This window comes from Oratosquilla oratoria, chromosome 26, assembly GCF_046742065.1.
Source record: "Oratosquilla oratoria isolate Oo_2021 chromosome 26, ASM4674206v1, whole genome shotgun sequence".
Classification (NCBI taxonomy): Eukaryota; Metazoa; Arthropoda; class Malacostraca; order Stomatopoda; family Squillidae; genus Oratosquilla; species Oratosquilla oratoria.
The window spans coordinates 22,689,726-22,715,638 of NC_134802.1; the positions used below are offsets into that span (position 1 = coordinate 22,689,726).

General features: G+C 44.1%; 1 protein-coding gene across 8 annotated transcripts in view; it reads right to left on the minus strand.

Moving 5' to 3' along the window:
- Window positions 1-6,492: 6,492 nt before the first annotated feature.
- gus (splA/ryanodine receptor domain and SOCS box containing gustavus) overlaps window positions 6,493-25,913 on the minus strand; it is a 224,981-nt gene continuing 205,560 nt past the window's right edge. For 7 of the 8 annotated variants that reach the window (XM_076209424.1, XM_076209428.1, XM_076209429.1 and 4 more), the window contains 4 exons: window positions 10,222-10,598; window positions 9,577-9,724; window positions 9,253-9,411; window positions 6,493-7,852 (listed from right to left, as the gene is read on the minus strand). In XM_076209424.1, coding sequence (XP_076065539.1) covers window positions 7,716-7,852; window positions 9,253-9,411; window positions 9,577-9,724; window positions 10,222-10,598 — 821 coding nt within the window. In that variant the 3' untranslated portion in view covers window positions 6,493-7,715. The remainder of the gene's footprint in view (window positions 7,853-9,252; window positions 9,412-9,576; window positions 9,725-10,221; window positions 10,599-25,913) is intronic. The other variant, XM_076209427.1, reaches the window with a different exon arrangement.

A 25,913-nucleotide genomic window follows, 5' to 3' on the forward strand; every position in this document is an offset into this window, starting at 1 on the left:
AGCTGTTGTTTGCTGACAACACTGTGCTTGTAGCAGGATCAGAGGAGGGATTGAGGAAGTTTGTGACAGAGTTTGAGAAGGTGTGTGAAAGAAGGAAGCTGAAGATAAATGTGGGCAAAAGTAAGGTGATGAGATGTACAAGGGGAGAGAGACAGTAGGCTGGAAGTGAGCATTAAAGGTGAGAAGCTGGAGGAAGTGGATAGTTTTAGATACTTGGGTGCAAATGTGACAGGAAAGGGAGGAGTGGGGGGTGGAGGTAGAATGTAGATTGAGAGAAGCGAGTAAATGCCTTGGTGGATTAAAAAGTGTAATGAGAAATAGACATCTGGGAATGGATGCTAAGAGGAGGTTATATGAAGGAGTGATTGTGCCAACAGCAATGTACAGGGCATAAACATGGAACATGAGAGAGGAAGAGAGAAGGAGTTTGAATGTGTTTGAGATGAAATGTCTGAGAAGTATGATAGGGGTTACTAGGCTAGATAGAGTGAGGAATGAGGAGGTGAGGAGGAGAATGGGTGGAAAGGGAGCTGGGAGATAGGGTTGATGAAAGAGTATTAGGATGGTTTGGACACATGGAAAGAATGAGTAAAGAAAGATTAGTAAAAGAAGTGTGGAAGGCAGAGGTGGAAGGAGTGAATATGAGGGGGCATCCTAGGATGAGATGGATGGATGGGGTGAAAGGGGCTTTACAAAAGAGAGGAATGTCTGTGGAGGAAGGACAGGAGAGGACAGAAGATAGGGGTGAATGGAGAAGGGTTGTGTATAGATGAGGCTGTGATGCATGAGGGGGAGTGGGTGGAGGATGGGGAGTGAGGAAGTATGTATGAAAAAAAAAAAAAAATTGACACAGCCCGAAGGGATTTCTCCCCATCTTCTCCTTTTCTCCATGAGGGGACGGAGAGGGGGGGTCGCCGAATTTATGAAGCGGCCTTGCTGTGGATGTGCTGTGTCTTGCGACACTGCTTCTGACCTAGGGCATTGGACAGGATGCAGGGATGACCCGTCATCCAGGAGGTGCCAAGATAGGAGGGAGGGAGGAGGGTGGAGGGGAGTGGAATGTATGGGAAATGAAATGGGTGGGAGTGATATCTATGCCTTTTTCTTTTTGGCTACCCACCGTGTAAGGGGGAAAAAGCCTTTGGTATATGTATGTATGTATGTACAATATACCTCCACCCCCACTCCATTTCCTGCTATATGCAACACCAAATACTTAGAACTGTCCATTTCCTCCAGCCTTTCATCTTGTACACCTCATCACCTTACTTTTACCAACATTTACCTTCAACTGTCTCCTACTGTATACCTTCCCAAACTCTGTCACTAACTGCCTTAATCCCTCCTTTGAACCTACCACAAGTGCAGTACCATCTGCAAACAACTGGCTCACCTCGCACTTCTCTCCATTACCTGCTCATAACCTTTGCATTTACTGCCCATACCACCCCATGCATGTTCACATTGAACAGCCATGGCAATATTACAGCCCTGATGCAGCCCCACCTTTACCTCAAACCATATGCTCTCTTCACTTCCAATTCCAACACAAGCTCTACTACTTTCGTAAAAACTCTTGACTGCCCTTAACAGCTTTCCGCCAATCCCATAGTATCTGCAATACCTTCCATAGTACCTTTCTGTCTACCCTTTCATAAACCTTTTCCACATCCACAAAGGCTTCAAAAGCATTCTTACCTTTTGCCAAAGCCTTCTCACAAGTGCCTTGCCACAAAAATCTGAGCCATGCATCCTCTACCTCTCCTAAACCCACACTGCTCCTCACCAATTACTCCCTGTTCCTTCTAATCTTCTCAATTAAAACCCTCCCACAAGCCTTCCCAAGTACACTCAACAAACTGATCCCTCTAAAACTACTACAGTCACATACAGTCTATATACCAAGAGCTTCTTCCCCCCTTGTAAGGGAGGTAGCCAAGTCAAAATCATGTACTCATTCCCACCCATTCCACTGCCATCCAACACCCTTGTTTCTCTCTCAGCTTAGCTCCTCTTGCCCACTGGCTGGGTCAGAAGCAATGCAGCAAGACACAGTACATTCACAGCAAGGCCACTTCACTTAATTGGTGACCTCCCTCTCCATCCCCTCGTGTGGAAATAAAGATGGGGAGAAATCCCTTCAGGCTTCCCTTATATGAAGGGGTAATTTTGCCAACAACACTGTATGGAGTGGAGACTTGAAATTTCAGAGGCAGAAAGGAGAAGTTTAAATGTGTTTGAGATGAAGTGTCTGAGAAGTACGATAGGGGTTACAAAATTGGATAGATTGAAAAGTGAGGTGAGGAGGAGAACAGGGGTGGAAAAGGAGATGGCAGATAGGGCTGATGAAAGAGTATAGGAATAGTTTAGACACATGGAAAGAATGAGTAAAGAAAGAGTAGTAAAAAGTGTGGAAGGCAGAAGTGGATGGAATGAACTTGAGGGGATGGCTGAGGGTGAGATGGATGGATGGATGGGGTGAAAGGGGCTTTGAGCACAAGGGGAATGACTATTGAGTGAGGAAGACAAAAGGCAGGGGATAGGGGTGAGTGTATGGATGATACTTTGATGCAGCCCAAAGTGATATTATATATAGTAATTAATTACACCTTTGAGGCTATTTCCCTTGTAAGGTGGGGAAAAAGCCGTCTGTATATGTGTGTTATTAATTACACATTATATATAGTTTACAAATAGATGATAATAATAATAGTACTCAAATGACATTACAATTAGTCCTTTTCACTAATACAAAATTTTGTATACCAGCATGATAGTGAAAAAGACTATCATTACCAGTACTGCAAAAAATAATTATTCAAAAAAATAATTATTATGAGAAAATACTGGTGACATTTGTTGGTATCAACTGAATTTATTACTGTAATCATGTAAAGTATTTCTACCACAACTGAAGTGCTTTTGTAATGCTTTGTAATGTGCTGCTAATTTGCTTAGAAGATTACATGCATATACCAAGGCCTTTTCCCCCTTACAAGGGAGGTAGCCAAAAAGGAAAAGGCATAAAATCATTCCCACCCATTCCATCCCTGAATACACTCCACACCCCTCCACCCTTCCTCTTATCTTAGCACCTCCTGGATGACTGGTCATCCCTGCACCTTGTCCACTGCCCTGTCCATACACAAAAATAAATAAATATGCCCTGCTGAAATGTTGTGCATCTTACATGCCATAAAATACAGCAATAACAGTATACCAGGTTAAGAAAACCATAAACTGTGTCAAGATCAATATTTTAATACTAATAGTGACCTTCAATCAACCACAACTTCCAACACCTAACTGTAAGTTACTCAAGATATGAAGCTAGAGAAATAATATCCACACCTATACTGTTGTTTTAACTGCCAACACATTGGGCACACTAGACAACAATGTCTCATCACTTAGGTATACATGTTCATTGGTCAACACCGGCACATGGTAATCTATACACAAACCCAGCCAAATGTATAAGTGCAACCAAGATCACCCTGCATCATCATACTGCAGAGTACATACATTTGAAAAAGAATTCCTCTGTCTCAGAATTGGAACACATCAGTTTCAGAGAAACCCAATGATGAATATGATCGAGGAAGAATAGGCCTTTAGTTGCATATGGATTGCAAACATTCCAGGTCCACCCATTGTAGGTTTTGCTTGGTGTATATTCTGAATCTTGGAGGTAAAACAAATTGTTAGTATATTTGTGCACTGAAAAGGATACTGGGTGGTTTTGACTGTAGTTTGCTCATCTAGCTGGGTTAAAGGAGAGGTTGTTGCTTGGCATGTTCAAAGCACCAACAGTTGACACTAGTAGAGGTGTGGGTAGAATCTTGTTACATATCTTCTAAGCATCTTATATGTACATCTTGCATGAGTTGGGAGTTGGAGTCTATCAAAAGTGAGATCAGCATGGGGGTAGGGATCTACATTTTCTTAATTTGTTATGCTCTATTACTTTTTCATGTGAAAGTTTTTCTAAAAATAGTTTCTGTGTACTCTCACAATTGTAGAATGATGACTACCACTACACTGTTAAATGTGGCATGTGGTTTTGTTTGGAATGAGGCATCATCAAGGATTGAGAAAGATAGGATGGTCATATTGGGTCCTTAATTCCTGTTCCATTTTCAGGGATCCATTTCCTTATAACCATATATATTTTGTGGGCTTTTCTGCACACTGGTATTCCTACCTACTTCAAAGGGGCACTTTGCTGCAAGAGGTGGTCCACTGTTGGTATTTAGGACCAAGAATCTTTGTTATTCAAGTGAGGATCACTTCAACTAAATGTGGATCAAGATGGTAGCTGGTAGAGTGGGATATATTTAGAAATGCAATTTTGTTAGAAGTGATGGTCAGTGGCTCTGGTTCTTATGTAATCCATCTTTGTTGCCAGCAACAATTATTTCCCTCTGTGAGGGTGGGCAATTGCCTGTGGCTTTGTATATGAAAGGGTTTTTCCCTCCTTGTTTTGTTGCCACAGTAAAGGTGACCTTATTTGGAGCAGCTCCCCAGCCTAAAGATGAAAGGTATTATCCCACAGTTTGGGTGAAACCTCTTCACTGTGGCTTTGTATATGAAAGGGTTTTTCCCTCCTTGTTTTGTTGCCACAGTAAAGGTGACCTTATTTGGAGCAGCTCCCCAGCCTAAAGATGAAAGGGGGTTATTCCAAAAGACACCTTTTCTTGCTTCCTCCCCATGTGGGGTGAGCAGTGGATCCTAAAAAATGCTGCAGTCATGCAAACTGCTGCCGACTATAATGCCTCCCCCCCACACACCACCACCACCATTCCTAGGACAAGGTAACACTGGGCCTCCAACACCTGCTCTGGATTATCACCATCTACTGCCCCCACTATATTGTGTTAATGCCAGAGGACTGAGTTGTCAGTTGGTCAGTGTGCTTCCACAGGTCTCTTACAGGAGACCTATGGCTACAAGGTAACTAAAAGCCACCACTGGATTGGACCTTAAGTAATTCATGGAACACGAGATGCTGTTGGTGGTGGTTAAGACTAGAGTAGGACAGTGTAGGATGAGATGTGCATTGTCTTATGTGTGACAATTGAATATGGGGCAATATGTTTCTGTGACTAGGCCTTCTCTGTTTTGGTATTATTTTCAAGTTCGATGGTAGCCTGAACACAGTTGTGCAAGTGTAGTTCTTGTTTGATGGAAGAAATTTCTCTGTAGGGCTGATGTCTGGAAGAACCTGATGGTATATGGAATTTGGGGATGTCATGGAGTGCTTGTTTTGCAACCTTAGGAGGTGGATAGCTTAAGGTATTTGGGATTGCATGTGGCAGGAAAGGGAGGAGTGGTGGTAGAAGTAAATTGTAGACAAAGAAGTAAATGCCATGGGGTATTAAAGTGTCACGAGAAGTAGGCATTTGGGAATGGATGCAAAGAGGAGACTATATGAATGGGTGCTTGTACCAATGGCACTGTATGGAGCACAGACATGGAATGTAAGAGGCAGGGAGGAAAAGTTTGTGTTCGAGACGAAATGTCCGAGAAGTATGGTAGGAGTTACAAGGCTGGATAGTGTGAGAAACAATGTGAGGAGGAGAGCTAGGATGGAAAAGGGGATGGCAGATAGGGCTGATGAAAGTTTAAGGATGGTTTGGACACATGGAAAGAATGAGTAAAGAAAATTAGTAGAAGAGGTGTGGAAACCAGAAGTGGATGGAGTGAACTTGAGGGATGACCAAGGATGAAATGGATGGATGGGGTGAAAGGGGCATTCAGCAAGGTTGGGAATGGCTGTGTGAATATTTTGATACAGCCCAAAGGGATTTCTCCCTATCTTCTCTTTTTCTGCACAAGGGGACAGAGAAAGGGGCCACTGATTAAGTGAAGTGGCCTTGCTGTGGATGTGCTGTCTTGTCTCTGACCCAGGACAGTGGGCAGGATACAAAGATGACCCATCATCCATAAGGAGCTAAAATGAAAGGGAAGAAAGGGTGGTGGATGGGAGTGGCTACCTCCCTTGTAAAGGGGAAAAAATCCCTTGGTATCTAGGTAGTATGTATGTGTTGCATTGTGCAGGGGTGGTTGTACAGTGTGTTTGTGTGTGAGAGATGGGAGGGGAGGATTTTGATTTGTGTGTAGATGTCCTACTGGAATGGTTTTAATGCATCTCATTATTCTTAATGCTTTGTTTTGTGTAATTTGTAGGATGTTTAATTCAGTGTAGTTCTTATGAACTGATTGACTGGGAAGAACATAGTTACAGTTTGACAGTTGAAAATTTTGACAGCTACAATGTCAATTTCAGTCACTGACTCACACTGAGCATCAACTTCCTTGATTGGAGTTGAATCCAGGGGACACCACAAGACAGTGGTGAGGCAGCAGACCGTCTTTCTCAAAGAAGTCCTCACCACCTCTCACACCCTCTCCCCTAAATTAAATATATATTTACACAGCAGGGTTATAGAACATTTGCATACCTAAAAAGGTCTATAATAAAAGAAAGTAATCTTGTAGATATTTAATGGTTTTGTACAAAGAGGCATTTTGCTAGAGATGATGCAGAACACGACAGAACACTGACGATGCCAACCCTGGGGTGAGATGCCGTCATTTGAGCAGTTGACACATTCCTAGTCTTTAGGGTACAATAAATGGCACTTTAAAAAAATATCTAAGCATATCAAGTAATAATGCTCCATCTGTTCACAGAGTATGAAACTTGCAACTGAATTTAATAATGAGAATTCTCTAATAACCCCAAGTGGCCTCCTTTATTTTCACATTTGACATTAAATAATCGTATAAAAAGGACATAAAAACAGTGAAGCATCCATGGCAGAACCAGAGATTTAGGTAAGAGACTAGTGACATTACAAGGAATGCCTCCACGCCCCAGGCTCCTTGTTCTATCTTCGTATCTTCGTGCAAACCACTGTCCTCAGAAGGCGGGCTGGCACCACCCTCGGCACCAGCAAAGGGTAGGACAAGTGACCAGACCTGGACGCAGGTGTTCCTAAAGGGCTTGTGCGGGCCCTAGCTTGGGTAGAATGCTAGAATGCACACTTTATACCTTGGCTATAATTGTGGGCGCACACATTGCATCATTGCACACTATGTCTTGGCTCAATTCCTTTTCAGTACACACACATTAACGAAGCCAAGTGTCTCTTTCTTTGCCATTTTCACATTTCCAGAGTGGTACAAGCGGAGCCATGCAGAGCCTGGGCCCTTTAGTTTGACCGTGTCTATCACAATGGCACTGAGCCACACTAAACACACACCGACACAAACATACACTGAAAAAGTCAGTCAAGACCTCAAACAATAGGCCTGACATGCGCACTGAGCTGCATCTAAATAAAATCACCTACTGTTTCAGCAACTGCTAAGAATTTATAAGGAAAAAGAAGCATAACCATATGCTTTTACACTACCAACATGTCTTATGGTAATGGATGAAGGATCAAAATCAAGTTTCAAATCAGTTTTGATTATCAAAAGACATGCTGCATTCGTGTTCCCTTCAACGAGCTCTAAGGCATCAGGAGGCCTTACACTGGAGTGGCAGCAGGAATGTTGCATTCCTGGCAGGCCATCTTACACACCTCCAGGCCTGAGACAGCAAATGGTGATTGTTGGCAGCACTGGCTATGTACAGCAGATGGTGCGTGCACTTGCTGTAACCACAGCTGCTTTAGTGTTGTAGGACATCGAGAACTATGAGACTATCACCTGCGGTCTTGGTACAGTAGATACTGCTTAATGGTTGTAGGGAGGTTTAGTTCATCCAGACGATTTAGTCGCTGCTTGCCTATTGATTGACGTATTACACGCCGGCACAAATCCATCAAAGGTAAGGGCTCCGCTGTGGAAAGAAACAGTTGATGTTATATATATTCCTGCCATTGAACCTAAAAATTATGTATATAGAGGTATTCACCAACAAACACGAAACATTTATTTGTAAAAAGCTAGTCTCAACTGCCAAATCACCAAACACCTACATGCAGTTAGTAACAGTGGTGGCAACTGTTCATGAGCTGTTATCTAAAAAATGGAAGCAATCACTAACCAGTTGCCAGTGAATGCTAGATTATTTGCCTTTTTAGCAGATAAAAGCCTCTGCCATGAATGCATTTCTTAAAAAAATGCAGTAGTTATTAATAAATATATAGTGTCTACAATCTGGTTAAGTCCTGTCTTTTGCACAAAGTTATGGAGAGATTGTTATGGAGTATTGGTATAATATTATTGTTGTTTGAGGGGAGGGCGGATGACAGAACAGGTGGTCATTATAAACATTGGAAATTCTAGTAGTATGGGGAGTATTGTGAGAGGAGCTTTGCAATAGTAGGTGTGAGGGTTGTCTTCTGTCATGAGGTGGCCATGTGTGAGGCATACTAGTACTATTTCAACACCTCAGTTATACTGATGCAAGGGCAGTCATGGCCTGTGTTGGAGAAATGTGATGCACAGAACAGGGTGGGAAGAGAGCTGCTGGACAAGGTAGAGGTGGTCTAGACATATGGAAAGAATGAGCAATGACTAGCAAAAAGCATCTAGAAAGCATCAGTGGAAGGTGAGAACTTGCAAGGAAGACCAAGAATGTGGTGGGTGGATGGGATGAAGAGATCCTTGGATACATAAAGAATGTCTGTTGAGCAGAGAAGATGGACTTCAAAGGGTGGGAGTAAACAGACAGAAGGATGAAACAACCCAATAGGATGTTCGCACTGCTCCATAAAGTATTTTGAGTGGTTGAGGAGCAGGGGACACCACATGAAGTGGTAGAGGTAGTCCAATTGACTTGTATTAGTAGGATAGATCCAGCATTCACCAACTTAGTAATAGGAGTGGCACAGTTGCCAGCTGTCAATTCTCTTAGTTTGAAAAGTGGAGGAAATAATGCTGAAGTTGATAGATAATATCTAATGAATGAATTTTCTCCACCTCCAGATGGATGAGAGTTAATAGGTTTTGAAGAAGTGTCAGGAAGAAGATCCTTGCAGGACCACCACTTGCAAGTACATCATCAGTTGAGGGTGGGGAGAGGAGAGGGAGAAAGAGAATGGGTAATACAAAGTTATAGACCCAAGACATGCTGTCAAATAATCACCTAGAGAAATTTGCACTACAAAAGTTCAAGCGTTTTCCTTATAATCTAGGCCACCAAAATCTGGTGGTAATAGGGGTTTAGCCCAAGACATGCTGTCAAAATCACCTGGAGAAATTTGTTACAATAAAATTCAAAAACATTTTACTTACGATCTAGGCCACCAAAATATCTGATGGTTATTTCACAGTGTCCCCAGACAGCTGAAACGATGGGGTATAGCTTCTTGCCCTTTAGCCCTCGGAAGGCCACACCCAGGTATTGCCCCTCCACTACAAATGCTAGGGTGCCTTCATCCATGTCCAGCACCACTGTAAATCAATATTGTCATTAATAATGTCATTTAGAATACTAAATAATGCACAATTCAACAATTCCAAGCCTGGATACTTGTGAAAAATATATAGAGCTCCTGTTACTATGAGCATTCAACTTCCTTTTATGTGAATAAAAACAGGAAAAGCTAATAATCTTACCTAAAAATTTGTCTGGAACGACAAATGTCTCATCGTTGTTTAATAGAGATGGATACGTAATGCCTGAGTTGCCCTGTTTTATATTGTGGTAGAGCTTGTTTCGACCTAAATCCCAGCCCCACGACTGGTCATTGCTGCCTACCAAACTCTGTAAGAAATATTGTAAAAATGTAGTGTCTTGACACAAATGTGTGAATGTAAATCTAAGTTTTCTATTCAAACACCTACAATAACCTGCTCCCAATATCCTGCAATACATCTGTCCATACAAGAACACAAACACTTCAGAATGGACTGCCAAATTCTGTATTTCACCAAACCACTTCCATTACATGCAAAAATTGTATTGGCATGCCTATGTTCAGATCATCACCCTATATTACAACCTTATCTACACAGAATTGGCCTGTCAACAGACATCAATTACTTTAGATGTAACCAGAGCAAACAGAGCAACTTGTGTTATTCCAGTACCCACACTTTCCAGAGAGCAGCACAAAATCTATTCAACAAGTGACTCATGGGCTGAATTGCTTGCCATGGCCCATTTCCTAGAGCTGCAGGTCTTCTAAAGAACCAGGGCAACACTATGATTGATGTACAAGATACATATATTGTACAGAAAATGAGAAAATCATGTATTACCTGATAGCCTACTGAATGGAGCGGTGCCTCCTCTGTTGCCACCCCAACAACAGCATGCGTGCCTCTTTGCCGTGTAGACCAGTTGATTTCCCAAACGTGAAAACCACGAGTGTAGCCAACCCGCCCACGTATACAATCTGTACTCTGTGCAACAGGGTGACGATGGAATGTCATCTTGTCTTCCTCCTTCACGAAGATGTTTAAGGAGCGATCATCGGCATTCCAGGCATGCTTGAGACAAACCTCTCGTGGCACTGGAGGCATGTCCAGCAACAGGTCCAATCTCTTGGGCCGTGTGTAATCTGGGGACATAGCTAACTCTCTCGTCAGCCGTGGCTGCAGGGATCCCTCACCCCGCCCCACGGACTTCATTCCTCCTGAAAGAAAAAGAAAACTACTAAGTTTTGCTATCTTTTTTGTTAACATAACATTGAAAAATTCCAAGATATATATATATTAAAAAAAAGTTACATATGTCAATATATTATTGGTTTGCTTATTTATTTGTCTTGTCATGTTTAATGTTTTATACTTTTCTACATTTGACTGCATTAATGGACCATGTAAAATGTCTCCCATTGCCATGATTTGCCAACAATTCTTTAAACACATCATAACCATGAAAACAGTAAGTCAATACACACATATTCACAAAACCTGAAACACGCACACATTAGTTTCCTTTGACTGAATAAATCTGCCAGGTACCAGAATGCAGAACAGCTGTGAAAGGACTCATCGAGGCAGATTTGACCCTTTTGGTCATCAGTCTCAGATGTGGGAAAAGTAAAGTGGTTTATGATATAAAGAAAGGGAATTGGGAGAAAATATGAAGGCAGAAGAAGAAAGAGAAAAACGAGAGAAAGAGAGAGACGGGGTAGGAAGAGTTGAACTGAATGAAGATGGAAGGAGGGTTAATTGAGGGTTGGGGGGGTTGACAAAAAGTGAAACATATTTGTTGCTAACAAATGACAAAGGTTTCAAGGTAAGGGGAGAGGGAGAAATGGTGGCGAGTGGAATAAATGGAGGTGGATTAAGAGAAAGGTGAAGCACAAGAAAAACAAGATAAAAAGATGAGAAGATGCTGATGTGAGTAAAGGTCAAGTATAAAAGGTCATGGGAAAGGAAGCAAGATAGGACAGCTGAACAAGGACTGAGGTAGCTGCAGCAGAAGGGAAAAGACAAGCTAAAAGGTTGTTGGAATTGACAAGGAAAATGTAAATGGTAAATACTAAAACAAATGTAGAACTAGCAAGTGGTCAAATGCAACATTAATGGAAAAAGTATTTTACAATGAACAAAGACTGATAAAAATTGGATGGTTTCAGTTGGACCTCGGGGTAATGAATCACTAAACAAGGTATAAATGAAATGATATTGAAAGAGAAAAGTGAGAATTATGAAGCAAATAAGGAAATCAGTGAATCAAGTAAATGCATACAAACATTATTGTACTCCACAGTATGCAAATTCGGGTGCTGAATATTATATATGTATATATATATATATGCGAATAAATTACAAAAACACGTGATTTACAAAATGTGTAATAAAACCACTTGGAAAATAAAATGAAAGGTGACCAAAAGTTTTTGTCTTGAATAAACGAAAACGTTCGGTCACCTTTCATTTTATTTTCCAAGTGGTTTTATTACACACACATATATATATAAAGTGGGATACAGGGATGACCCATCATCCATGAGAAGGTAAGATGAGAGGGGTGAAAGGGTGGCTGATGGGAGTGGAATGGGTGGGAATAGGTACATGCTTTTGACTTGGCTACCTCCTTTATAAGGGGGGAAATAAACCTGGCATACATATATATACATACATACATACACACACACACACATTAAGTAATAACAAAGGCAAACAGTATTCAAATTCTCTTAGGAGTAAATGGTGCACATTGGACTACCATGTTCCCAAAGTGGATATCATTTGAACCTTTCAGTATAATGGTACACAGTACAGATTATTCCAGCTAAAACACACATTTTATTCACCCACAGGGGCAGATGAAGTCAACTCTACCACTCAAGTGAATGAAATAATCCAGGATAACACAATCTGAAAAGTGCATCACTTTATTGAAGAGAAAAGGCCTGGAGTTTGTGTTTGCTCTTCACCTGTCAGGAAGCTGGACATTTGTGTAGTATATATATATATATATATATATATATATATATATATATATATATATATATAATATATATATACATATATATATATATATAGCCTTTTCCTAATACAGTGCTCTATGTTGGCTTGGGTTAAATGGTATAGCAATACTTGTACAGAGATAGTTAAGGTTATGGTGTTTCCCATCTTCCTGTCACTGTATTTAGATGCTGGTTACACTATGTTAGCTCAGGTTTGGTTTATTTTAGTTTCAGTTGAATATTCAAAGTCCAGCTGTTGCTATGGCTAACTGGTCATTTTGTCTGTTGTGAATAGGTTGATAACACCTGGTTATAGTTTGCCTGATTGTGCTTCTAAACAGGATACTAATCCAACTGTACAACTATCTAGGCCTGTGGAAAACTTGTGGAACACCAATGAAGGATATGCAGTTCAGTAAAGATAAATGCATTCTTAGTCTCTCCTGTAGAATTGATAGTGTTTAAAAATCTAAACACAACACCAAATTCTCATCATAAAGGTTTTGACAGCATCCCAAACAACCAAAGCAAGCTATCACACTGAAGAGGTTACAACAATAACCCCTCCATCTATGGACCATTCTTAAATTAAACTGACACTCGCCCTGCCAAAAACTTAAATTGCTCCCACACTATAAGACATGTATGGTTGTAGAGGAACATACATCTTTTCTCCTACGTATTTAGTAAACACTGTTCCCAAGATGTCTACACTGAAACTGGGATACACAGCCAATCAAGGGGGGCGTGGGTGGGTAGAGGGACAAAGAAGGTGCGGGTAGCGGGGACAGGGGTGGGGGCCAACCGAGGTGAAGAGGGCATGGGGATGAACAAATGTGCAGATATGGATGAAGGTCAACTGAGAAGTGGGGACCAGTCAAGTTAGTTACAGGAAAGATTAAGTAAGGAGTGAGGTACTGAATAAGGTCAAGTGCTGTCCAGTAAGGATGGAGAAGGGTGATGATGAGGGGAGAGGGGGGGGAGGAGGAGGAGGAGAAGGAGGTTGAAGAAATGTTGGAAAAGAGATGGAGATGGGGATTTGTCATGTGAAGCAAGAACCTGGTATTCCATTAGCCTAAAACCTTCAACTGACGCTGTGAGACTAGTCTGGTGGGATCAGTCGAGCTACAAAGAGATAACCTAAGCCAGGCACAAGGAGCACAGGTGGTGGGTGTCCCCGAGTTGCGTGGTGATGGTCGGTATGGGGGCGGGATTGATAGGGGGTAAAGTTTATGGGGGCGGGATTGATAGGGGGTAAAGTTTATGGTGGTGGGAGGAGGGGGGAGGAATCGAGATAGTAGAAAGCCAAAACAATACATTAAGGATTCATATTGATACCGAAATTGTGTGTGTGTGTGTGTGTGACTACATCCATTAATCCTTGAGAGACAAACTTTGTAAACTTAAGGACTTTGTTCTTGGAGACGCCATGCGATTTTATTCAGCTGGGGGGGGGGGGTAGATGAATCCCTGGGAGTATGAAGGGTTAATGTATAGCAGACCCGAAGAACGGGGAGAGGGTTGGGTGGGTGGGTGGTGGGAAAGTGAAATCCAGGTGCATGGTGGGGTGAGGGGTGTGGAGGGGGAGTTGAGACGAGGTTACGGGAAGGGGTGAGGAGGGGGAGGGGGTCGTGTTACAGAGAGGAGGTCGAATTACGAAAAGGTAGAAACGCGGAAGGAAGGAAGGAAGGAAGGTGGGTGAGGGAGGGCGAGAAACCCAAGCCCGGAAGATATTCCTATATTCACTAGCGTTTCGTCGATATGCAACTCTGCAAATGTTACTTGGTGATTTGGGAAGCCACGTGCGGCAGGAATATCCAAGGCCGGAGGATGATAGGTCAAGAACAAGTAGGCCTAAGGGTCGAGGGAGGGAGCGACGCACAGTGGGCATCTGGACGAAAACGGGTGGTCGGCAGAGGGATGAAAGGTTACCAACAGACTGGCTTGCAGGTAGTAGATTTTTTGTGTATTCTATTTTTATCTATCTCATTCTATTATTGTTTATCTATTTATTATTCATTATCTTCATTATTATTATGTGACGCATTCAGAAGATTCCACAATGAACAAGACGCGGGTTTAACTATTTCCTTACTGGCTTGCCCCTTTGCGTTTTTTTTTTTTTCTTTTTTCTTCTTCTTCAATATCCTGTCTCGTCGTTGGACCAAAAGGTCTCATATCAGCGAATGGTGTCCAGCGTAAATACAATATATATATATATATATATATATATATATATATATATATATATATATATATATATATATATTATATATATATATATATATATATATACATACATATATATATATACATGTATATATTATACATATATATATAATATATACATACATACACATGATAAACGAGAATAAAATAAAATAAGAATAACAAATCAACTGAGCGAACTAAAATAATACATTAGTACAATGAAACAACTAGGGTAGATGTTAGCCACCCCTCCCGTCCCACCTCCTCCCCTCTCCTATCGGCTCACGGAATGGAAGAACTTAATAGCACAGTTATCCTCAAACACACATTGGTTATCTTATCGAGAGCCGAGTGTGATCTATTCGACCGAATGCGCACGTTTTCCAACTCAGAACGACAAAAGAACGTCACTAACACGCGTCCTCTCCTTATCACCTTCCCCCCACCACCACCCCATCCCACCCCAGACACACACCTCACCCTCCCCACTCAGGTACCGGGTGGCCCTTCCCCCCCTCCCCCCTTCCCTTGGGCTGTCTGCCATCACGCTATTCTATTCACGTCCAAAACAGCCTCCTTGGCATCACTGCCAGTCTTGTGTAGATGAAGCTCTGAAGCTGCACAATTTGCAGGACAATCGAGGAGCCTAAGGGTAACTAGGTCCTTATTCTGGCTGCCGTCAGGTTATTTTTACAAAGGATTACAAAGAGCATGCCAACAGAAGACCTTTTGGCCCATAACTAGGTTGGATGCGAAAAAAAGATCAATAATAAACAGGCAAATAATAATAATAATAATAATACAGACAGATAATCCAAATAATAATCAAACAAAACAAAGGGCAGGCTTTACAACATCTTGCTTAGGTGTTTATCTAAATGAATCTTAAAACTTCGAACTGTACTACACTGCCTCTGCAGGAAATTTATTCCATTCATTAACTAACTACACGGTTGGCGAGGTTGTTTCTGCTCACTCCCAAATTAAATCTACTTCCTGACAGTTTGAGACCACTGTTTCTTGTCTGACTCGCATTCAGTGTGAAAATTTCGTTACATTTGATGTTGTCAATTCTCTTTAGAATCTTAAAGATATGCATCAAGTCACCCGAGTCAACGCTTTTTTTTTTTTTAGGGAAAATTTACTCACATATTCCGACTCCCCAGCACCGAGGAAGAACTTCGACAGAAGAGTCCCCGAACGGGCGAGAACGCGGCATATGACACATCACGTACGTATACGTACGCACGTCACCCTCTCCCGTTCCTAGAAGCCAGAGTTCGATTTTCCGAAGGCAGATGACGTCACAAACACTCGAGATAATGACACCAACGTTCGTAGAGTCACAGATTACAACTACGAGGTACTCCCTCCCACCAAGGCATCACAAACGCTAACTTCAGTTCCAGATGAGGGTGTCACAGATGAATAAAATAGCCTGGCGGCAGCCAGGGTATAGGGAAAAATACCACCTGGTACGGAGGGTGTTGGGGAGGGATTAATCTAATCATGCTAACCACCCACCTCACCGGTTTTGCTTTGGAGGTAAATAAATCCATCTGGCGGCAGCCAGAACAAAGTAAAACAATCCAGTGCGAAGGTGGTCACCACCTCCGAACCTAATACATACAACCTCTGCTGAACAACATGGCTAAGACCTAGCCAGAACAAAAGCCACGAAGGTTGCCACTGTCGCCAGCGTGTCCGCCAGAGGCGAGGATCACGTCCCACGGGCGCGCAAAGGTTGCCCGGCGCCTTCGGGCTCCGACGCTTAACAAGGACAGGACGTGACGCTAAGTGTTGTCTTTCTTCCCGAGAGAAATCACGTGATGGCGACGTCACGGTGAGCGCCCCAAGGCATGACGTCACCAATGACGTCACTGGGTGACCTTTGGACATTTGAGAAAGGTTTCCCTAACCTAACACGACCCTATATATATACACACACACACACACACCTGACCCCTTCCGTACCGGGTGGCCCTTTTCGCTTTACTTCAGCTGCCGCCTGGCTATTTTATTCATCTCCGAAGCAACATCACCCCCACCCCCACTTGACGCCTTTGGTAGAGAAAGGGCGTCGGCCACGGGGGGGGGGGGTATTTGGAGGGAGGAGGGGACAGGACGTTTGGGGACCCGACGAAGACGTGGGTGAAGTGGACCACTTTAAGGTACCAACGCGTCAGGTCGTGGGAAGTGTGTGGGTGAATAGCTGGGGCGAAGGAGGGAAGGAGGCAAAGAGAGAAAGAGAAGTGGGGGGGGGGGGAGAAAAAGAAGAAATCGACCGAGCGAGAGAGACAGAGATAAGGGGAGGGCAAGAAAAGGGAAGGACAGCTAGTCTAGGGGGAGGAGGGAGACGGGAAAGGGGGGGGGGGCAGAGGGCAAGACGCCAAGCGAGGAGGGCAAGGCAGCATCTGTAACCCTTCTGCCCCAGGGTCGTCCCTCAACTGAATAAAATAGTTGAGCGACTGCCAGGGCGACTATAATAATTTATAGCCCCCAGGGCTGAAAACTACTAACCCTGGCAGCTTTACTACCACCTGGCGTCCTCTCGGAGGCCAAACCCCCCAGGTAACCAGTCACTCGGCGTTAGCCTGCATCAAATAAATAAACGAAACGCAAATCCACGGTAATGGCGTTGGAGAAGGTTAAGGTGTGTATGTGGGGGGGGGGGATATAAACAGATATGGGTCAAGTTAACATCGCCAATGATGCAGAGGAGGTTTGTTGTTGTTTTGCGGCCTGGAGATTCTGTTCATGTGAGGGACCACACCTACCTCCCCCCCCACCCCACCCGGGGAGTTGAACAGGGTCTCATTCTTAAATATCCACTCCCCCTTTCAAAATTTTTGTTCTGGCTGACATTAGGAGATTTCATTCAACCTAAACGTGTCCCTGGGCCCTGAAGAGGACGAAGAAGAGAGGGAAATACCAATCCACTGAGGCCCAGTGACTCCCACCAAAGACTTTGTTCTAGCTAGGTATTCTCCTGGGAGAAGGAAGAGGGAGATGGAGAGGTGATGAAGGGTTAAAATGAACAAAATCACTGAACACATGTCATTACCCCCCCTCCCCCCGAGTCAAAGTTCTTGCGTTCGATCTCGCAACGAAGAACCCTGTGGTCCACACACACAACCACCACCACCACTCTGAATAAAGCACAATGGGTTGGGGGATGTGTGCTCCGCTGTCAGCTCCCTCTACAGGGTCTGTAAAAAATGTGAAGCCCCAACGAAAGAACGAAATAATAAAGAACTGGCACAAAAAGGATGGATGGGAGGAGGGGGACAAAAGATAAAGAGAAAGTAGAAGAGCAGCAGGGCGAACTGGAAGGGGAGAACGAGGGGAGAAGTGGAGCAGGAGAATTGGGGAGAGGGGAAATGAAGGATGAAGAGGGGAAAGGATGGGCGAGAATGGAATCATGTGAACGGAAGAATGGATGTTGGGAGAGAAATAGCGAAGGGCTGGCGAGGGGGAGATGAAAGCAGAGGGGATAAAAGAGGGGACAAGACAGGAGAGGAAAGAGGAAAGGAGAGGGAGAAGAGATAAAAATAGGGGAGAAGAAAAGGAGAAAGGGGAAGAGAGGAGAGAGGGGGGAAGGAGAGGAGAGAGGGGGGAAGGAGAGGAGAGAGAGAATGGGGAAGGAAAGAGAAGGAAACGGGAGAAAAAGAGAGGAAAATATTGAAGAGAGGAGAGAAGAGGAAAGGACACCCATGGAAAGTAGACAGGAGCAGAGGTTGACTCGACAGGAGAGGGGAAGAGGCTGCGAACAGGGAACGGAAATGGGGCGCAGGGGAGACAAGAGGGAGGGGAGAAGGAAGGGGGGCGGGGTCGTACAGACTGGGTGGAAAAGGGAAATGGTAGTTGTGGAATAGGCGAGGGGGAAACGGCAGTTGGGGGGGGATCGGGGTGGGCAAGGGGAAGGGTAGTTATTCATAAATATGGAATGGGTGAGGGGAGGCAGCTGTGGACAGAATGGGTGGGGGGAAAGGGTACCTAGGGGTCGGACGGGGTGGGGGGAAGGGAAGAAGGGAGTGTGGGAGAGGGGAAAAAGGGAACTATGGGGAGAAAGGGAAAGTGGAAAGGTGAAAATGGGAGAGGGAAGGGAAAGAAAGCCGTGGATAAAGCGGAGAGATGGAAGGAAATGGTAGATATGGCGAGAGAAAGGTGGAAGGTGGAAGGTGGAAGGGGAGGGGAGGGGAGGGGAGGGGAGGTGAGGGGAGGTCGGGATAAAATAGATGACAAAAAACAGAAGAGGAAACAAAGAGGGGAAAGGGGAATGAAAGGGAGGAACACGAAGGGAAGGTTAAGAAGGGCTGATGAAAAATGGCGGAATTGTGAGAGGAGGTAAGGGGAGAGAGAGAGAGAGAGAGAGAGAGAGAGAGAGAGAGAGAGAGAGAGAGAGAGAGAGAGAGAGAGAGAGAGACATGGGAGTTTGGGAAGAGGGGGTGGGCGTGAGGGAAGAGAATTGGGAGTGGAGGGGATGTGGATGGGAAGGGAACGTGAAAGAGGAGGGGGAAACGTAGGAGAGGGCAGGGATGCGGGATGGATGTAGAAGGGGAGAGGAGGGGCTGCAGAAGAGAAGGAAAATATGGGGAGGGGCGAGGGATAGGGATATATTTGGTGAGAGATGGCAACATGAAACGAGGGGAGAGGAAGGGAGGCGAGAAAGGGGAAAAGCAACAAGGGGGACGAGATCTGTGTGTATGTGTGAGTTGTGTTGGGGGTGGGTGGGAACAGGTGGAAGGGGAGGAGGGCGCGGCGATGCACGAGGGGACGGGGGAGGGGAAGAGAAGGGGAAAGGAGAGGGGAAGGGGAAATATGAAGGTGAAAAGAGAGTGAGAGGGGGCGACAGAGGGAGGTATGAAGAGAGATCGAGGAAAAAGGAGGAAGGGTGTTTGGGGAGAAGGACTTGAATGGGGAGGTTACAGGTACAGTGGTCGAGGAAAATCGAAAAAGAGGGGGGGGGGGATGCGGGAAGAAGCACGAAGGAGCACGACGTCGACGGAGGTGACAACGGCAGTGTGGTGACCTTGGGTGCACTCCCGCCCACCACTTGGCTGGTTTGGCTTGGCTTGGCTGGCTGATACCGCCTTGGCCACGGCCAAGCCAGCCAGCCAGCCAGCCAGCCTACCTGCAAGCAGGCAAGGAGTCGCAGGAAGAGCTAGTCACGAGTCTGGGGAGAGAGGAACCTAGCACACAGCAGAGTCTGAAGATTCGATTTAGTGGTGAGACGTCCTCCTCACTTCGATGGCACTAGGTAATTCCCAGTGTGGCAGTGTTGCTGTACGATCGATGGAGAATACGACCGCCTACACTCTGTAAGTTTGGTAAAACCCAGTTATGTCAATAGAGAGAGAGAGAGAGAGAGAGAGAGAGAGAGAGAGAGAGAGAGAGAGAGTTTGATAAATGGAGATATTGAGACAAGACCCCACGAGCACAGGTCCAACCAAGTATGAAACTAGTTAAACGCACGCACGCACACACACACGGAAATGGAGAGCCAACGCAAAATTAATACACAAAACATGTGTACGTATACTACATCCACATTGCTAATTACCAGGAAACTGAACTAAGGTAAGGAAGAATACCTCTACACACAAAACCTGATATGCCAAGGGTAGTAGTTATGGTAGATGAGAAAGTTAATATAGTAGTAATAGAAGATAAGAACAACATCAAGTGGTAGTAGTAGTAGAAGGTGTAGCGACAGAAAAAAATGTGGATGAAGAGGGAGGAGTAGAAGAGGATGACCATGACGATAATAAAGGTACAAGAAGAAAAAGAAAAGGAGGAGTAAAAGAAGAAGACGACGACGACGACGACGATGATAACCCTCCCCTTCCCACCTTCTTCGCCCAAAAGCATCAACATTGTCCAAAACGAACACAGCCCCAAGCATTTCACCACGTCTCCACCGATGCGCAACGCAAAGCATCAGGTTACGGGGCAGAGATGAAACACACACACACACATGAATAACCTTCGAGGACACCTTCCTCGTTGCGTATAGGTCAAGGGTATACGACCAACGAAGGTCTGTGCTATTCTCTCGTGTAACCCATACTTTTATGACTTGCTGTTCTTTGGCCTGCTGGAGAAGAGCACTTTGACATCTAATACTACCGCAAAGTTTTGGTTTGTGAACCCGAAATATCACTGGTATATAGCATATGGAGTTGCTTCAGCTTCAGAGTTTGTTTGTTTGTATGTATGTATATTATATATATACAGTATATACACATACACACAAACAAACACGAGCGCTCGTGTGTGCGACCTTGTATACATACACTCTGAACCTTTTGTTAAATTCACATACATTTCCACGTTATTCTAGTGAGGGTTTTCTGAAATTGTTCTACACGAGGGATGAAGCACGAACGTTCTTCGCTGTCCTGTTTCAGCTATTTATGTTTCGATATCTAAAGAACTGGAACGTTGTATGACGTCTTAATGACGTCATTGGACTAACGTTTGGGTAATGGCATTTCTTTCCAAGGAACAAAAACATTACACAATTGTCATTGACTGTTCTGTCCTTATGTTTATGATCTTGGACAAGACTAAAAGAAAGTGCTTTTGTATATCAATAGCTTTTGCAAGACAGTCAACAACAAAACTGGAGATATGCTCGCATGACCATAGTACAGCACTGGAGGGAGAGAGAGAGAGACTAGGCAGCGATGTAGGCTGAGAGAGAGAGAGAGAGAGAGAGAGAGAGAGAGAGAGAGAGAGAGAGAGAGAGAGAGAGAGAGAGAGAGAGAGAGAGGAGAGAGAGACTAGGCAGCGATGTAGGCTGTAACTTAAACAAGGTCTGTCTAACTTAAAGCTGAATGCTCCCCGATGCTAAAGCTGAATAACCTTTGCGCAACCACCTAGTTCGGACGCACGCGCGCGAGCATTCCTTTTCTTAGATTTCTAAGACAGATGATGAAGAAGAGAAGGACGAAAAGGAAAAATAAATAAATAATATTAAAAAAATAATAATAATAAAGTCCACTGCAATGGACACACCCAGATAATTCTTTCAATCCATAGCCAAATCCCATGCAGAAAACTTTAAAATAATAATTAATATATTTATACACACATACATACATGTAATAATAATAATAAAAAAAAATTTAACCTCTTAACTTCGACCTGCAGTCCACTTCACAGCCGAATTTCTCGCAGTCATTGTCAGGGCGACGTCGCATGCAACACGTAATCGAACCGGACTGGACCATACTTTTCGGCACCATGCACCCCCACCCTCCCACCCTATCCCTACTCTCCGGTCGACCTTATGCGCATGTCACCTAACCCTAACCCTACCTGTCACTCTCCATCTTAAAAGACGAGTTTCCAATAACCTCCGTACGCCCATAGAGTACTAGCAACAGAACAAGAAGAATAATTCCCTGATATTATACGGGCACTCCTACAGAGAAACACGAATTCTTGGTACAATCATGCAATCCTTCGAGACACGCAGTCCATCCCCAACCCACCCCGGGGCCCCAGGACACCCCAGCTTCGAGAACTGGTCGAGCTGGGTAAAGATTTCCTGCGTCCTTCGGCCCACGGTCCCGCGCACGGACCAATCCACACTTCGACGTTACTTGTTTTGCTCGATATGACGTCACTCCACCTGACTCATTCCAGGGGCCACGGCTCGTATCCTAGAATCAGGCGTCAGCCGGGCCTGGAAAAAGTACCTCACGCTCAACAGGAAACGGAGACCTATCTACACATTTGACGTCATTCACATTTTCATGGAAACGGACGGAATCATCACTGACAAACAAAAATGTCGCGCACACAAACATACCTCTGGCCAGAAAGCGGACACCCTCTTACGTCGAAATAGAACCTGCGTGGTCAACGGGCTCGACCGGCGTGGTCTACGAGGATAGAAGCGCCAGAGATCCAGACTCCAAATTAACGTCAAAACAAGTTTAAATGTGATTGAGATCAATTGGGGAACTTCCGTGCCGCGTGGTACTCTTATCTTTCTGCTTCCGCCAGGCAAATTTAGTCAGACGAACCACCGCTAACGACGCGATGAAACAGCTGCCGCCAAGCAATTATATTCATTTGCACGAGGCCCTTTCGGGTCTGACTGTGGTCCAGGTGTTGTCCAATAATGATAACAAAGATGCATCAGAGGTCACACGGACATTTACCACATACAGGGTGGTCTAAAAGTAGGTGGGCAGTATATAACAAATTTTATAATTTACTGTCCACCTACTTTTGGACCATCCTCGATATGTGCAATAACAAAAATGCATTTTACGAGTTACACTGGATTTTACATATACAGCAGGCGTATTACATGAAGATGACGTTTCCAAGTTTGGTCAATATAGAAATGAAGCTTCAGGCTTCAGGCTTGGGACCTGTAGGCTCGCCTCTCCTAAAAAAAAAAAAAAAAAAAAAACTGCCTTCGCGGGTTTCTCGATGTTCTAAGAACTGGCGAGACACTCTGCCAAGCCCTGTCTCTCTCGCACACACGCACAACTACGCGTAATAGTTGAATGACAAGGAGACAAGACCACAAGCGTTATTTGTTTCCTGATTCAGATACACGCAAGTGTGTGTGTGTATTCACTTGGTCTTTGGATCACGTGTTGGACTCGTGATCGACAGCTATTTCCCTCCCGGAAGAGAGCTCAGAGCTCGTAGGTCCGATCTATGGGTAATGCTATGACCTTTCACACACACACACACACACACACACACACACACACACACACCCAACTCCCCGCCCACGAGAGTCAGAGTAACGACCCGAAGCGCAGCAGTACCGAAATAATTTCGGCCCTGGGCAGGATTCGAACCAGGAGCTGCGGGCCACTTTCGTGGCAGCTCAGCGTTCTACCAACTGCGCCACCGAGTCGTGTGTGTGTGTGTGTGTGTGTGTGTGTGTGTGTGTGTGTGAGAGAGAGAGAGAGAGAGAGAGAGAGAGAGAGAGAGAGAGAGAGAGAGAGAGAGGGGGGGGGCAGAGGGAAAGAGAAGGAGAGAGTGGGAGGAAGGAAGAGCTAGCTAGTTAGCTCAGAGAGACAGCTCTCCGTTCCCACCACTTTTCCTTCCTGTCTGGAACTTCCAGCGACGAGTCCCGACTCCCCCTACTCCTCCTGCCTCCCCCACCTCCGACCCTCCACCCGCTCCCCAACATTTCGCAGAAAACGGACAGACGCGTGTGACGTTGATCCTTGTTTATTCCGCGTAAAATGGCTGCTTCATTTAGCTACTAAATGGTTGTTACGCTTCAACATGTTTGGCATATTTAATGCCCACTACTGACGCATTAGGAGAACAGGGAGTACCCACTCACAAGTGATATAAAGCCGATGTGACGCAAGCCTCGATTTTCCCACAGGAAAACAGGAATGCTCACCAATTGTCTTCAAAGAAATTTCATCCCAAAAAGTATAAAAAAAAACCTACTTGACCAGTTAGCATTCAGGTATTTCATCAAATTGGAGATTGCAATGTTCTCTTGATGCTGATTTGTATCTATTGTATTTCCTTAAATGCTCTTCCTGATTTAGTAACTTGCATTTGCATCTATGAGTACATTTCACCTACCAAGTCATTCAGTTTCGTTGAATATAACCGATAAATCTAAATTTCGATAATGGTTTTACTTGACAAAATTATCAAAGTGGCAGACTTATAACAATAAATTTAAACTTTAAAGTTATGTAAACCCACATCCTATGCCTAAAATATGAAAGAACAGTATTTTTCACGTCACTCTAATCATTATATCACACACACCCAAACTATTTTATACCTGCGAGATCACACACACACACAAACTATTTTAAACCTGCGAGCCAATGTCAGTTCCCTGAAACAAGGCCGGCTAAGTATGCCCAGGTGTTTTATTACAGGGCCAAGTCGATGCGATTAAACAATAAACTTTACGTCGAGGCAGTACTAAACAGTCCATATTACGCAACGCATTCCACCTCATAGTGAACCCGAGAACCTTGGCAGACTGCCCACATCGACGCCAAGGTGAAAACACTCCCTCAGCTGATCAATCAATTGACGAACTCGCCTTAGAAAACGAGTGTAGATAATGCGGATCGACTTAACCACGGAGGATGAGTCTCCCGGCTGCAACTGACCTCAGGTCACTGAAATACTGGTCATACGTCCTCAGTCTCAACGCACTCTCGTCACACCTCACCCTTGTACAAGAACGACTCGAGGTCGCGTCAAGGCAACGGTGACCCTCAAGGCTTGCCCAAGACACCCTACGCCAAGGCTCTGCGGACGATGTGCGAACTCGGTACGACCTTCGCGTCATTCTTAATTGACGTTTTCACTGGCTCTGGGCGAGCATAGGGATCGTAAACACAGCAACGTATGCACGAAATCTGTGCAAACCAATAGAAAATAAAGTACAAACCAAGAATATAAGGTTTACTCGAACTTACTGGATTCAGTGGAAACGCTTCGATCAGGAAGATGAAAAAATGATAGTAACAACTTTGCTAATTAATCATCTGGCACTCAACCTAAACCAATTGGATAACCCTGGTTCAAACTGTGGTTAACAAACGAATCTGATTTAACATGGAATACAAATCTACACACACGCGTGCACATTTTTTTTGCATCAATTTACGTATATATATATATTGCATAATGTAGTGGCACATTTGTAAAATGAGACTTATTAACCCACTGTCGGACAATGAGATAAAATGGACAGAAAAACTGCATATTTCGACCACAGATAGTGGTCAAAATATACAGATTTTCTGTCCATCTTATCTCGTTCTCCGACAGTGGGTTAGCAAGTCTCATATAACCCACGTTTCTGTCGGTGTGAATTATCACACTGACACGGTGGAGTCAAATGTGGTAAATATTCAATTATCTGAATGGAGGGATTGTGAAGATAGTGGTCAGCATCGTTTTCGTATGAAGTCTTCAGTCAGAAAATAATGCTACGTGTCTCTGGTCCATATAGATGTGCTCACTAAAGCTTAAAATGTCAACAGCCACTTATGCAGTTAATACCTATTCTGGGGTGATAGACACATACAGAAGAAGATGAGAGGGAGGAAGGGAGAACACAAGAATGAAGAAGAGTGCAAGAGACCACGAATCCTACACTAGGCAGTTCCATGTCCAATACCACCTGCCATCCCCATCTATAAAATTGTCTAACAATTTCTTAAAACAACTGATAGTTTCAGCGTTCACTACATGGTTACCAAGTCTGTTCCATTCATTGACCACCCTATTAGTAAACCGATTCTTACCTATTTCCCTCTTAAATCTAATTTTGCCCAGTGCAAACCC